This window comes from Chionomys nivalis, chromosome 2 (genome assembly GCF_950005125.1).
Source record: "Chionomys nivalis chromosome 2, mChiNiv1.1, whole genome shotgun sequence".
Lineage (NCBI taxonomy): Eukaryota > Metazoa > Chordata > Mammalia > Rodentia > Cricetidae > Chionomys > Chionomys nivalis.
This window is the reverse complement of record NC_080087.1, coordinates 128,025,613-128,038,772: the sequence shown is the minus strand read 5'-3', so window position 1 is coordinate 128,038,772 and position 13,160 is coordinate 128,025,613. Positions and strand designations below refer to the sequence as shown.

General features: G+C 33.2%; 1 protein-coding gene across 1 annotated transcript in view; it reads right to left on the bottom strand.

The window, feature by feature from the left end:
• Positions 1 to 13,160, bottom strand: part of Erbb4 (erb-b2 receptor tyrosine kinase 4) — a 1,078,513-nt gene that overhangs the window by 301,570 nt on the left and 763,783 nt on the right. The window contains exons 10-12 of the mRNA XM_057755450.1: positions 10,348 to 10,421; positions 9,389 to 9,479; positions 6,199 to 6,398 (exon numbers count right to left, since the gene is read on the bottom strand). Of these exons, the coding sequence (XP_057611433.1) occupies positions 6,199 to 6,398; positions 9,389 to 9,479; positions 10,348 to 10,421 (365 nt within the window). The remainder of the gene's footprint in view (positions 1 to 6,198; positions 6,399 to 9,388; positions 9,480 to 10,347; positions 10,422 to 13,160) is intronic.

Here is a 13,160-nt window from a genome sequence, read left to right as displayed (position 1 = left end):
ATTTTTATTAGAGCTGAGCAACCTTATCACAATAGGTCTTGAATGTTTCACCATAGGTAAAGTTCAAGACATAAACTTCAAAATATCCTTTGTTAATATGACAGGGGTTCTTAAAATAAAATAAATTAGTTCCTTCAAGAAATTCTGGAAAACACAAATAGTGGAAGTAAATGAATGAAAGAGTTTACAGTTTGAAAATGGAAATAGAATCAGTAAAAAAAAAACTGAGGAAAATATAAAATTAAAAATTAGGAACTTGAACTGGAACCTCAGAGGCAAACTTCCCAATAGGAATACAAGAGACATAAGGTAGACTCCCTGGCATCAAAGTCAGAAGAGAGGAAATAAAATACTCCAGTCAAAGAAACAAGTAAATCTAAAAAGTCCTTGGTACAAAAGAGGCAGAAAATCTAGGATACTAAGAAAATATAAGAATATAATAGGAATAGAGGAAGTAGAAGAAACAGAGGTCAAAGGTGCAGAAAATATTTTCAACAAAATAATAGAAGAAAATTTCCATCAAGTAAAATATATCACTGTACCAAAAAGTAATTGCACATATGAGTGTAGAGTACATAATTTTTAGTGAGAAATAATTGCATAATAAAATAATGACAATACATATTAATTTCTTTTGCATAAACTTCTGGAGTGCTGTTATTTTTGGAATGTGGTATAGCAAAGTGAGTTCACAGTATTAAGGAATAGTAGAACTTTAAAGAGGTGGAATGTTGGGATTGGAGATCAGTAATGCTTGTCTAGCATGCACAAGCATTGGATTGGCCTATGATTACCCTCAGAAAATATTAACACTGACTTCTAATTATTTTGATGTTTTATCTAGTAAAGTGTCTTTTCCTACAAGAGAGGCCATCCATGGTCCTCCACCTTTCCTTTCCTCCCTATAACTATGTAAGTTTTGTCTAACATCCTTTTCACATGTGACATATTCCTCATGCCTGCTGCTATTGTCAATACTATGTTGTTACACAGTCATAAGGCTTCACCAGAGGATGGTCAGAGGATAATACTCACAATGATAACTAACATTGGCTATCAACATGACTATATCAAGAATCAACTAAAACCTAAACACCTGGGCATGCCTGTGAGGGCTTCTTCTTCTTCTTCTTCTTCTTCTTCTTCTTCTTCTTCTTCTTCTTCTTCTTCTTCTTCTTCTTCTTCTTCTTCTTCTTCTTCTTCTTCTTCTTCTACTTCTTCTTCATATAATTTAAGGTTGGGAGACCTAAATTAAGGTCATTGCTGGGTCACACCTCTGGTGGCATCCCATGTAAAATGATGTAGATTAAAGAAGCTTTTGCTTTTTTGCCAGCTTGTCTTCACCCTCACTGGTAAGTTCATCTACCCAGATGCTAAGGCCTTACTTCACTGGTGTCAGAACACACTTCCTAAGAATTCCAGTGTATAATGAAGACCACCAGAGACATCCAGTCATGAACTGAATAAATATAGGATTCTTTCCTTTTGCAATGGGAGAGAGCCATTGTGTGATTAGCTGGGTCACAGTATGTAACTCATTATAATAAATCCCCTCAATATATATGGATTAACTCCATCAGTTCTGCTACTCTCGAGGACCCTGACTAATTCACCTACTGTATGTCTTTAATTCCAACTATGTGAACCAAAAAAAAAACTTCTTTACATTGTAAAGAATACAGTTTTATTTTTTATATTATTTATTAATCTATGTATGTATGTATGTATGTATGTATGTATCTATCTATCTATCTATCTATCTATATATATATATATATATATCATCTATCTCTATCATCATCTATTGCTGTAGTCACACAAAACATGGACAAAGGCAAGTATGATCTTGCAATTAGGCATATAAAATACATTATAGGAAGCAGATATTACTATCATACTTCCTATGATAGTAATCAGTATCTTTTGAATGGTTTTATGGTGAAATAAAGATACAGATCTTTGAAATCAGACAGATATTAGTATAAACACTCGATATAATTAGCAGCTCAAAACATGGAAGATATTATTTGTTTCTTGATATTGCTATGCTGATATTCTCATGGAGATATCTATGATTTACAGGGGACTGCACACAAATGAAAACACATAAATAAATTGATAACCACAATCTAACATGTTCTCATCTGATGAATTAGTGCCAAATATTGCAAACAATTTTTATCACTGAAGAGAGACACATTAGTCAGTTGTATTGGCTCAATAGATTATATAATTGGAGATTCAAAGGCATTAGAAATGTTCCATATTTCTAAAAATTAAGGTAAAGTTATTCACAAACCAGAACATAGAGAAATAAGAATTCTGTAAGACAGAAATGAGAAAAACAAATCACCCTTTAACTTCTTAAAAACATAAAACATTTGCTTATCAAATAAGAAAAATTTTTAAAATCATATGAAAAAGCAAAAAGTTATTCACAATATACATAAGAACAGAAATTAGTGTATTAAAATTTCAAATATTTTTTTTCAAATCCAAAAGCAAATAATATCAATCATCCATCTAAATACAGAAAGAGGGGCATGAATAAAATGTAGTAATTTGTAAGAGGAAAATATAAGAGATGAATGAGCACTAAATGTGAATCTGTGTCAATTCCAATCGTGTACATCGAAAAGCTTTCATTTGCTTTTTGCCGATCACAGATATTTAAGTTATGGATATCCATCATCATAAGGAGTGATATTCCTATTACACAGTATTTAGTAGAGGGAATTTTTAAGACAATAGAGACATATGTAAGGCACTATATTTATTTATACTTCATCTACACAAAAATTATACTTGTGTCTAGGTGAAGGAAATAATTTCATTTTGTAAAGTGCTTTATGACCCAGAATAAGCATTATTCTAGCAATAGTATTAATACAGAAGTGGAAAATAATTTATTATATTACTGTGGATCAGCTCTTAGAAAGAATAAGACAGACTTCCACACAGTAGCAAGCAAGACAAGGAATTCTGATAATATATTAAGTCGAAACACGGGTGATGGGACAATTCTTAAGTGTAGATAGTACGATCCCGTTAAATATTAAGATATATCAACATCTAAAAATGTATTATATATGCACTGAGCTGCCTAGTTTTATGTCAACTTGACAAAAACGATAGGAATTTAAGAGGAGGAACATTCAAACAAAATTATCCCTTCAAAATTGGGGCTGCAAGCAAGGTAGCTTGTGAAGTATTTTTTTAAAAGGTGTTTTTTATGTGGGTGGGAGAGGCTATTGTAAGTGATGCCATACCTGGGATGGTGGACCTGGGTTCTATAGGAGAGTAGGCTGAGCAAGCCATGAAGAACAAACCAATAAGTCACACTGCCCTGAGACTTCTGTATCAGCTCTTGACTTCAGATTCCTGCTCTATTTTAATTCCAGCCTTGGCTTTCCTAAAATGACTGTAATTCAGGATCTGTCAGCCAAGTAAACATTTTCTTCCCTAAGCTGCTTTTGGTCTTGTTTTATCACAAAAAGAGAAATCCTAATGAAGACATGCACAGAAAGATAACACATTCCCTACCGATGTTTCACTGTTTGCATATTTCATAATAAAAAAAGGTAAAATTGCAATTTGGAAAGGTTGTTTCCATATCGAAAAATCAATAATAAAACTGTTTCTAATTATATCTACTATATATGTACTATAGTTCTAAGAAATAAAATGTGTGATTCAAATATAACCTGAGTTTTGGAGAGTTGGTATTGTATTTGTCTCTGTACTGTTTATATGTAAGAATGCCTTCCTGTCTTTTAAGAAATTTCAAAAGACTTCCGACAAGTCCACTAGAACTTCTCCCACATAGGGCTGTCATCTGGCGAGTAGCATCACCACATGGGAGGATGAGGCAGGAAGTGATACAGTCTTTTATGTGCTGTGGTTATTTCTCAATCTTATGCTCTTGAAATCATCGTGCCGGCTTTCAAATTTTTGACTAAAAAGGGAAAGTTTGTTCAAGCCACTGTCACCTTTTTGGATGAGGTAAAGTCTTTCTTTCTTGTCAGCATTTGTTGAAAATCATTTTGAACACCACACCATCTGCTTAAATTGTTGCCTTTTTAATAGACAATCATCTCAGTGGGTTTACAGTAACTGTGTCGCTTTGGCAGGTGTGTATGGGTCTAAAAACATGTATATTGCATGCTTGTCTATGCATATGTGTTGAAATACTATATGAATGTAGTATATATACTGCCTTTGTCTACACTTATGTGTTGTAGCAAATATGTATGTATATACATATACCCGAATATATCTTGTACATGTACAGATGCAAAGAATGAATATCTAAAAATGCAGTTCCTGTAAAAGGAGGGATCTATTTGGACTTCTTATTTGCAGAGAATGATGTGAATGATGGGAAGAGTTTAATCACAGTGCCTCTCCACTGCAGGTCACCGTGACCACCAGCAGAATCAATCCTGAGGCCATGTTCACGGGGCTACCCTATATCAGGAAAATGCATGCTTGGGATGTTTCTGCAGATTAAATTGGTTTGAAATCATAGTCCAAATTTTAATAAATAGACTTCATGTAATAAAGCACTTATTTGATGCTGTTAGAGATAAAACGGAAACTGTTAATTTGGTACTATAATGGAACAAAATGGTTTCTTCTAGCTGCTTCATTTCTTTCCAAAACTAAAAATTCAAATCTAAGTGTACCAGAAGAAGTATACATATGGTTTAAAAATAGCTAAACTTAGTCTAATACTGAAATATGTACAGTACTGAAAGTTTAAAAACTCCACGTTCAGTGTATTACTCTTATTACTGTAATTTGTGAGACGCTTCTCTTTGCATGCTGCAAAAGTTCGTAGCTCTCAGAAGAATAGCAAAACCTCACAACTCTGCTTCAGTCTATATTTAATTTCCTCGTGTTCTTCTTTCCATTTGCTTTTATATGTCCAGGTATAAAAATGATATATAAAACATGAGTGTTTTCAGGATTTCAGATTCACTATGTCAAAGAGATCAAATAGTTTCTGGTGCTTGCATGTTTTCCTATATGAAACTACAAAGCAATCATAGATGAAAGATGGTGAAACAATATTATTTTGAATGACTAAAACAGAAGATACAGAATAAAACAATAAATTATATAAGTATTTATAAATTTGTATCAGAGATTTTATTTGAATGTCATATTTCTTCTTCTGTATGGCATGGAAGCACACACAAAACTGTAAAGAAAGGAGTTTCTGATCAGACAGAAAGCAAAAACAGTTACCTCTCAAGAATCAACAATGTATGAACAAACTAAATTGATCCATGGTGCACAAAAGTGAAGATTCATTTAATATAACCAGGCATGGGTTGATATATAAGTAGATCTATTTCCTGATTTTATGTGGCACAGAAAATGTGTAAGCATGGAAGATCTCCTAACTCCAGATTTTGTGCTTGTTATAGAGCTCTCCTTTTCTATAAAATATTTTTAGCAACAAAAGCAACCAAATTTCTCACAAGTTTCATTTTGTTAAAGTTGCTATCCTATAATGTTTTAGACTATCCCTGTAACAAGATGGAGTTACCAACTACTTAATTCAATAGATCTAAATTCTGTTTGCCTCCTAAGATTGTTATTTTAAAACATCCTCTATTCATTTATTCTCAGAAACAAACTTTGGTTTATTTTTATAAATACAATATATATGAATTATATTCATTTAGTGTATTTATTAATGACCAGGGCATGTTTGTTTAGATGAGAAACATGTCGAATTCTGTCTATGTAAACTGTTTCCTATATATAACAATGAAGGAAAGGCATGGAGCAAAAGTATCAAACAATACTGAAAATCAGAAAATCATATTTATATGTAAGAGCATTTGTAAAATGAATTTTCTTCTAACACAGCAAACTTCTAGACAGCATTTTCCCACATCTCAAAACACATCCCAGGTTATCCATCCCCAAACGACATAGCGGGATCCATGGAATTGCCCGGCATGCTCATTAAGCTTTTCAATAAGGTTTTATTTGATCTATGGAATCTAAATCTGCAGATATGGTTTACAGATATTGGCCAGGATGTGAAAACAGACAATATGCTACAAACACCATTATCTCTCCATTTTCAGTTAAAGGGCAGCGATTCTGATGTGATTTTCAACAATTTAGCTCAATATAAAGCAGAACGGAAGTTCCTGTTTACGTTATGGGTGGTGTACTTACTACAGTTTTCTGCTCTTCTGTTGTCTCGGATCACTATTCTCTGGTTAATGGTGCTGAAGAGTGTTGTCCAGTTAATGGTGTGATAATAACACAGGTTGCTGTTGTCGGTAATGTAGATGTTGCCCGCGCTGATTTCCTTCAGAGACTGGAATTGTAGGGAAGTGATGCCTTGTTGTTTGAGGATGAGCAATGAGAGTCCGCTTAAAAGAAGAGAGGGGGAAAGTAAAATGAATAATTCACGACACTGTAAAGTTCAGTAAGAACATAGCACCTCACAACAAAAAATTGAAATAAAGGAGCATCAACAATAGATGAACAGGCAATTTTGTGCTAAGATACGTACTTAATCATTTAATTCCCTGACTGACAATCTCCACTTCCTATAATTATCAACACTGACTATATATACTGCCTTTTCTTGTCAGCCTAAATTTTGGGTTTCTCAACAATGAAGTTCTATACTAATAATAAACATTTAAAGGATATATATAAATATAAATAAGTCTTTACGGTTAAGCATTATAATATATTGATGCTTCTATAACTATGTAAAAATAGACATGCTTTCTTTGTATATTTTGGAGATCAACCCTCTGTCCAATGTGGGGTTGGTGAAGATCTTTTCTCATTCTTTAGGCTGCCATTTTGTCTTGTTGACCATGTCCTTTGCTTTACAGAAAATTTTCAGATTCAGGAGGTCCCATTTATTAATTGTTTCTCTCAGCATCTGCTACTGGGGTTATATTTAGGAAGTTGTCTCCTGTGCCAATGTGTTCAAGTGTACTTTCCACTTTCTCTTCTATGAGGTTCAGTGTGGTTGGCTTTATGTTGAGGTCTTTGATCCATTTGGACTTGATTTTTGTGCATGGTGATATATACAGATCAATTTTCATTCTTCTACATGTTGGTTCACGTTATGCAAGCACCATTTGTTAAATATACTTTCTTTTTCCATCTGACATTTTTTGCTTTGTCAAAAATCAGGTGTTTGTAGGTGTGTGGATTGATATTCGGGTCTTCGATTCTGTTCCATTGATCTTCCTGTCTGTTTTTATGGGAATGCCAGGCTTCATATTGTCCTCAGTTTACTTTCTCCTTTCTTCTCTCCATACTCACTGCTCTATCTCTTCTTCCCAAGTAGTCCCTTTTCTGGTCGTATCTATCTATCTATCTATCTATCTATCTATCTATCTATCTATCTATCTATCTATCTATCATCTGTCTATCTATCTATCTACCTATCATCTATCTATCATCTATCTATCTATCTCATCTATATATGTTTGTATTATGTTTTGCAGAAAATACAACATTTGTTTTTTGGAGTACAGTTCAATTTTTTTACATAATCCTAATTTTCATGTATTTCCTGCATAAGACAAGATAATAATTCTTTTAAATGATAGGATTCACTTCAGTGTGTGTGTATGTTTATACAAATTTTACATTTGTTTTATTATTGTTTTCTGAGAATTTTATACATGAGTATCATATTTATATAATTATCATTCCAAACTTCACACATTTAATTCCTTGAGGTTACCCCCATACCATATAAACATATAAATTATTTAATTATTAGTGTTTGTACATATATATGTATATATTGCACACACACACACACACACACACACACATATATATATATAAAACCTGCTTAGGCCATTTGATGTTGCTCATATGTGTATGTGTTTATGGTTTTATGGTTGAGCACATAGGGTTGGATAACCTATTAGGGTTTCATCTTTGGAGAGGACTAAGTTTTTTCTCTCTCTTGATTGTCTAGCTTTGGGGCCCTGTAAGATTCACTCTATCCACTTTGGGATGAAAACAATATTGTTTTATATGCATTTTGTTTAGCCATCCATCTATTGACATACACTGTCATTTTCTTACTTGGTTATTGCCTATAGTTCTTCAGTGAATATAAATGTGGAGATATCTCTGCATTATGCTAACTTGGGGAATATACTTAAGAAGTATATAGCCTGATTATACAGTGGTACTATACTGATGATAGAGGAACACCCACTATGATTTCTCTTGTTCGTATACTAGTTTACATTTCCTCTGCTGATGTGTATGTCTCTTCTCCTCCATCCTTCTTAGCATTTACTATCTTTTGTTTTCTTAATGACCTGTGTTCTGATTGGAATGATGGCACTGACTTCCATTTTTTCCACTAGATAAGAATTTTGAACATTTTTTCAAGTATTTATTGAATGTTGGTACTGCTTTTCCAAGCTTAGAGCTATATTTGTTTTCTGTTTAAATAGTCAACTTTAACTGACACAGTTTAAAACAAAACTTTAAGAAACAGTACCCTTATAAAAGTTTCATCATGTAAATTTATAATATTGATATTAATATTGGCTAACAATATCTTCTAACCTTTCCAATAATAATAATAATAATAATAATAATAATTCAACACTGAAGATAGTGAACCTACCCTGTAATATCAACACTAGATGTATGGCACAAACAATGGCACAGGAGATACAGATCTAGCCTCTGAGTACAACATTCATTTTCCAAAAACTCACATCATTTCTTAGTCATTTAAGTATATCTGTTATTATAACACAAATTAAAAATAAGGTACAGTTCTTGAGGTCACATCACAGATTTCACTGCTGTAGGAGATATTTCTGTTTTTGTGTTGCTTTCATTGGTTAATGAATAAAGAAACTGCTTTGGCCTAATTGATAGGGCAGAACTTAAGCAAAGAAGACAGAACTGAATTTTGGGAGGAAGAAAGCAGAGTCAGAGAGACACCATGGATCAGCCAGAGACAGAAGCTGAGAATTTTACCCAGTAAGCCACTGCCATGTGGCAATACACAGATTATTAGAAATAGTTTAAATTAAGCTATAAGAATTAGCCAATGAGAAACTAGAACTAATGAGCCAAGCAGTGATTTAATTAATACAATTTCTGTGTGGTTATTTTAGGGCTAAGATAGCCAGGCGAACAAGCAGCCCACTGCAACACAGCACAGGCAAAAAGTCATTTAAAACCAAGCTATGAATTCTATGTGTTTACATCACAGTGGGGATTACTTCAGGAGTCTAATCTTTGGAATCAATCAATATTACTGATCAGTAATACTGGTGTTTATAACATTAAAGAACTTTTGATGTACCTCTTTGTATTTGTGCAGTGTACAGCATTGAAGACCTTTGCCTACCTGTAGAGGACTCTCCCTCCAATGGTGACAAGGTTGGAGAAGACACTGAAATCTGTCATATTTGGAGGCCAAGATTGTATGTTCAGGAAACCTATAGGGATTGAGGAAAGCAAAATCATTTGTGGTATTATTTTTCAATGACAGTGGTAATTATCATCCAAATACAATGAAAATACATTGAAAGGCAGAAAGTAAGCAAAGGCATGAAAACTACTTTTGAAGCAGTCATCACATTTTTCATTTTATGTTTAAGCATAATATTATGAGTTTCTGGAGTAAAGAATAGATAAATAATTGATATCAAAGTATGGGATCAAGAATCCCAGTGATTCTTTATGAATCAGGGAATCATAAAGGTGTATGTATCAAATATTGAAAAAATATATTTTATTTTATTTTGATAGATACATATACATAGAATTATCCAATTAAGGAGAAAAATACAGCTCTATTTCTGTGAATTCCTTCACCATTTATTTATGTACTATCACATCTGTATTGACCTAGAAATCTAAGTTGTGTTTAGCTCTAACCTTTCATATCAGGTTTTATTTCATGTGATGTCAAGCCCAAGTTTGATTTATATTTATGAACCCATAAGTTATTCTGAATGGTTTAAAATAGTAAATGCTCAAAAACTCTCGTGCCAAATGAGCGCTATACCTTTTCCATATTACCTGGAATTCTTATGAGAAAATAAATTGCAAAGCAAATGTGCAAGAGTCACAGAGCTTTTGGTATTTGCAAAAGCAATATTAACAATATTCCAAAGTTTTTTATGTAACTTTATTGGTTTCAAAATATAAAAGCTAATAAATGTTCAAAATCATGTGAGTTAGTTTTTCAAGAGAACTAGAACTTCTCTTGAAAATTAGAGCTATTATAAATATTATGTAATTCTTTCAAGAAAGGAAAAGGTCACATAGCTTGTGGCAAAAAAAATAAATAAATAAAAGTACCTGTTATTTCCCTGACTGTCCGAAAGACATTCAGTTTTTCTGGGTCTATGGCTTCAATTGCATTGTAAGGGTCCCTAGAAAGTCAAGAAGAGATGCAAGCAAATTTAAACTGATTGTTTTAAAACAGGATATATTTGCTCCAATCTAAATAATATATATTATTTAAAATTTTAACTATTTCTTAGTATAAAACATACATTTTGAATATTTCTAAAGTACCCTTACCTTATGAAAAATGCTTTGAAATTTATGTCTGATACGTTCTAAAGTTGTCATTTAAAAACAACTAGTAGATTATTTTCAGATTTAATATTCCAAAAATATTTAGGTAAACATTGGTCATTTAAAATAATTGTGTACTTGAATATTGAGCCCAACATGATACCAAATTATCTCAGAATTGAAGTAATACTTTCAGTAATGTAAGCAATATACAGCATTTATTTAATGCTTTATTACTTTAAAGGCTTTCCAGGATGTGTGAAGACTTCATATCTTCACAGAAGTGTTCAATGTTATGCATTGTTCATCTTTCTGTGAGATACTGAACTTTCTCAGAAGAATGAACCTCAGCTTTTCTAGAATTATAAAGCAATTAAATAAGTTTTATTCTTCCTGTGAACACTTATCATTTGTTACCATTGTGAGAACTTTCTATTTTGTGTGTGGAAAAACACAGACTACAGTAACTAAGCAGTCTTAATAGGGTTATACACCAAGATACGTTATACTACCCCAACAAACAGGTAACTATACGGCATAGCTTCTGGAACAGTAGTCTTTATTCATGGAAGATGGATTTAAAAGATCATTTTCAGCAACTATGAATTCCAGTTTGAACTCTCAAACCACCTGACACTGACTTTCCAAACTTGGCTCTTCAGCATTTCCCCCACACTGTGGATCATCTATTCTCTTTTAAAAAGGCTTTGCTTGATTAAATTACTTTTTAAACTAAGAAATGCAATCAATGCAATGTACTACTAGTTTAGTGTGCATTGCTGTATAAAGCTCTGGTGTTGGGTATTGCTGAGACTGAGAAAGCACAGCACATTTTTCTATAACTCAAAAAAGAACCCTATTGATCCGGAGTATTCTCAGCGACACATCTCTTGAAATTGTGAAGTCTAAATTTAAAGTTCTCTAAATAGTGTACTCTTGCTCTTTTACGCACCCTTCCATACATATATGCATAAAAGTATTCTTATGTATATATTCACATATATATGTATATGAATGTGTGTTACATATGACCTCTTTTGATGTTAATATACACAAAACCGGTACAAAATGAAGTGTAACAAATGACAAACTTTTGCATTCATCTTTTGAAATTAATTTTTTCTTTGAAAATTTCATACAGACATATAAAGTATCTTGAACACATCCAATCACACTATCTCCTTTCAATTTCCTCCCCCAACCCATCCAATGCATCTCCCTACCTACTTCATGCCCTCTTTTTTGATATAAAGTATTTGAATACCCTGAGTCTATAGAGATGCCAATATGCCCTTGGTTGTGGGATCATCCACTGTAATATGGGGCAAAATAGCAATGAACATCCCTCCAAAGTAAAGAAGCTGTCCCTGCTGCAGCAGCCATCAACTGCTCTCATCTCCTCAGCTAAGCAACATGCTTGACCTCCATGCTGGGTTTTTATTTAAAATTGACTTGATATTGTGCAAATGACCTCAGGTGCTTTTAATTAGTTCATGTGTGCCACAGTCATGTTATGTTCAGAAAGCATTTCACAGCAAACCTATTTAACATTCAGTTCTTAAAATCTATATCCATCTCTTAATGTACAAAACTCTTCTATCAGAGGAAATATAAGCTCTGAAATTGGGGAATGGAATTTTACCATTGCCCTGGCATCACGAGAAAAGATTAAATATTCAGGGCAAGCAAAGAATAATGGAGTCAGCCAAAGTCATGACTGAAAATTTCCTGGTTTCCAGGATGAAATTAATTGTTAACCAGAAGCCCAATGGACCATAGATCTTTTATATACTTAATTTTAGAGATTCAAGACTCCTATAAAATAAGTTGACAGAATCCCACTTTTCAACTTCAAAGTACCTGTGGGGAGTCTCATCCTAAAGCCACTGAAGATCCACACTGTCTTAGAATTGCTTTTTTCTATTAAATACAGAGCCAAGTAAAAGAACATTATGACTACCCTGTCACTGTGTTTTGTGTTCAGCATAGAAAGTAAAGAAATCTAGGTGTGACTTTTCCTATCTGCCACTCCTGCGACCTGTCATAAAAACCTCTCCTGTCAGTCCCTCTCTGTGACACGTTTCCAGCATATGTAAAAGCATCGTGCTACTGTACGAGCATGCCCATGATCAGTGTCAACACAAAGGATGAGAGGAACGTTCCTTGTTCCTTTGATAGCCCTAGACCCTTTGCATGCCGGGACTTCTCATTATAATTAAGGAAATGAGTTGAATTTCCATTCCAGGCAAAGACAATTTTATGGCACAGTATGAACATGCCAATTAACTTTCTTTAGCTCTTTTAAATCCCAAAATGCAATTGACAAATTGCCAAGACTGTATTTTCTGAAAGAAATGTTTCTGAACAAAATACCATTTAATTAATGACTTTTGACCTCATCATTAAAGAACTGTGTCAATGAATAATAGTATCCTATTAAAAGTCACTACAAATATGTTGAGAGCAATGGTATTGAAAGTACAGAAAACATTTTATTTACTAGAAGTTTACTATTTATAATATCTAAAGCTGTGACTATGAAAATTTACTGTGTCCCCCGTCCTTCTTCCTCTCTCCACTAACACATACAT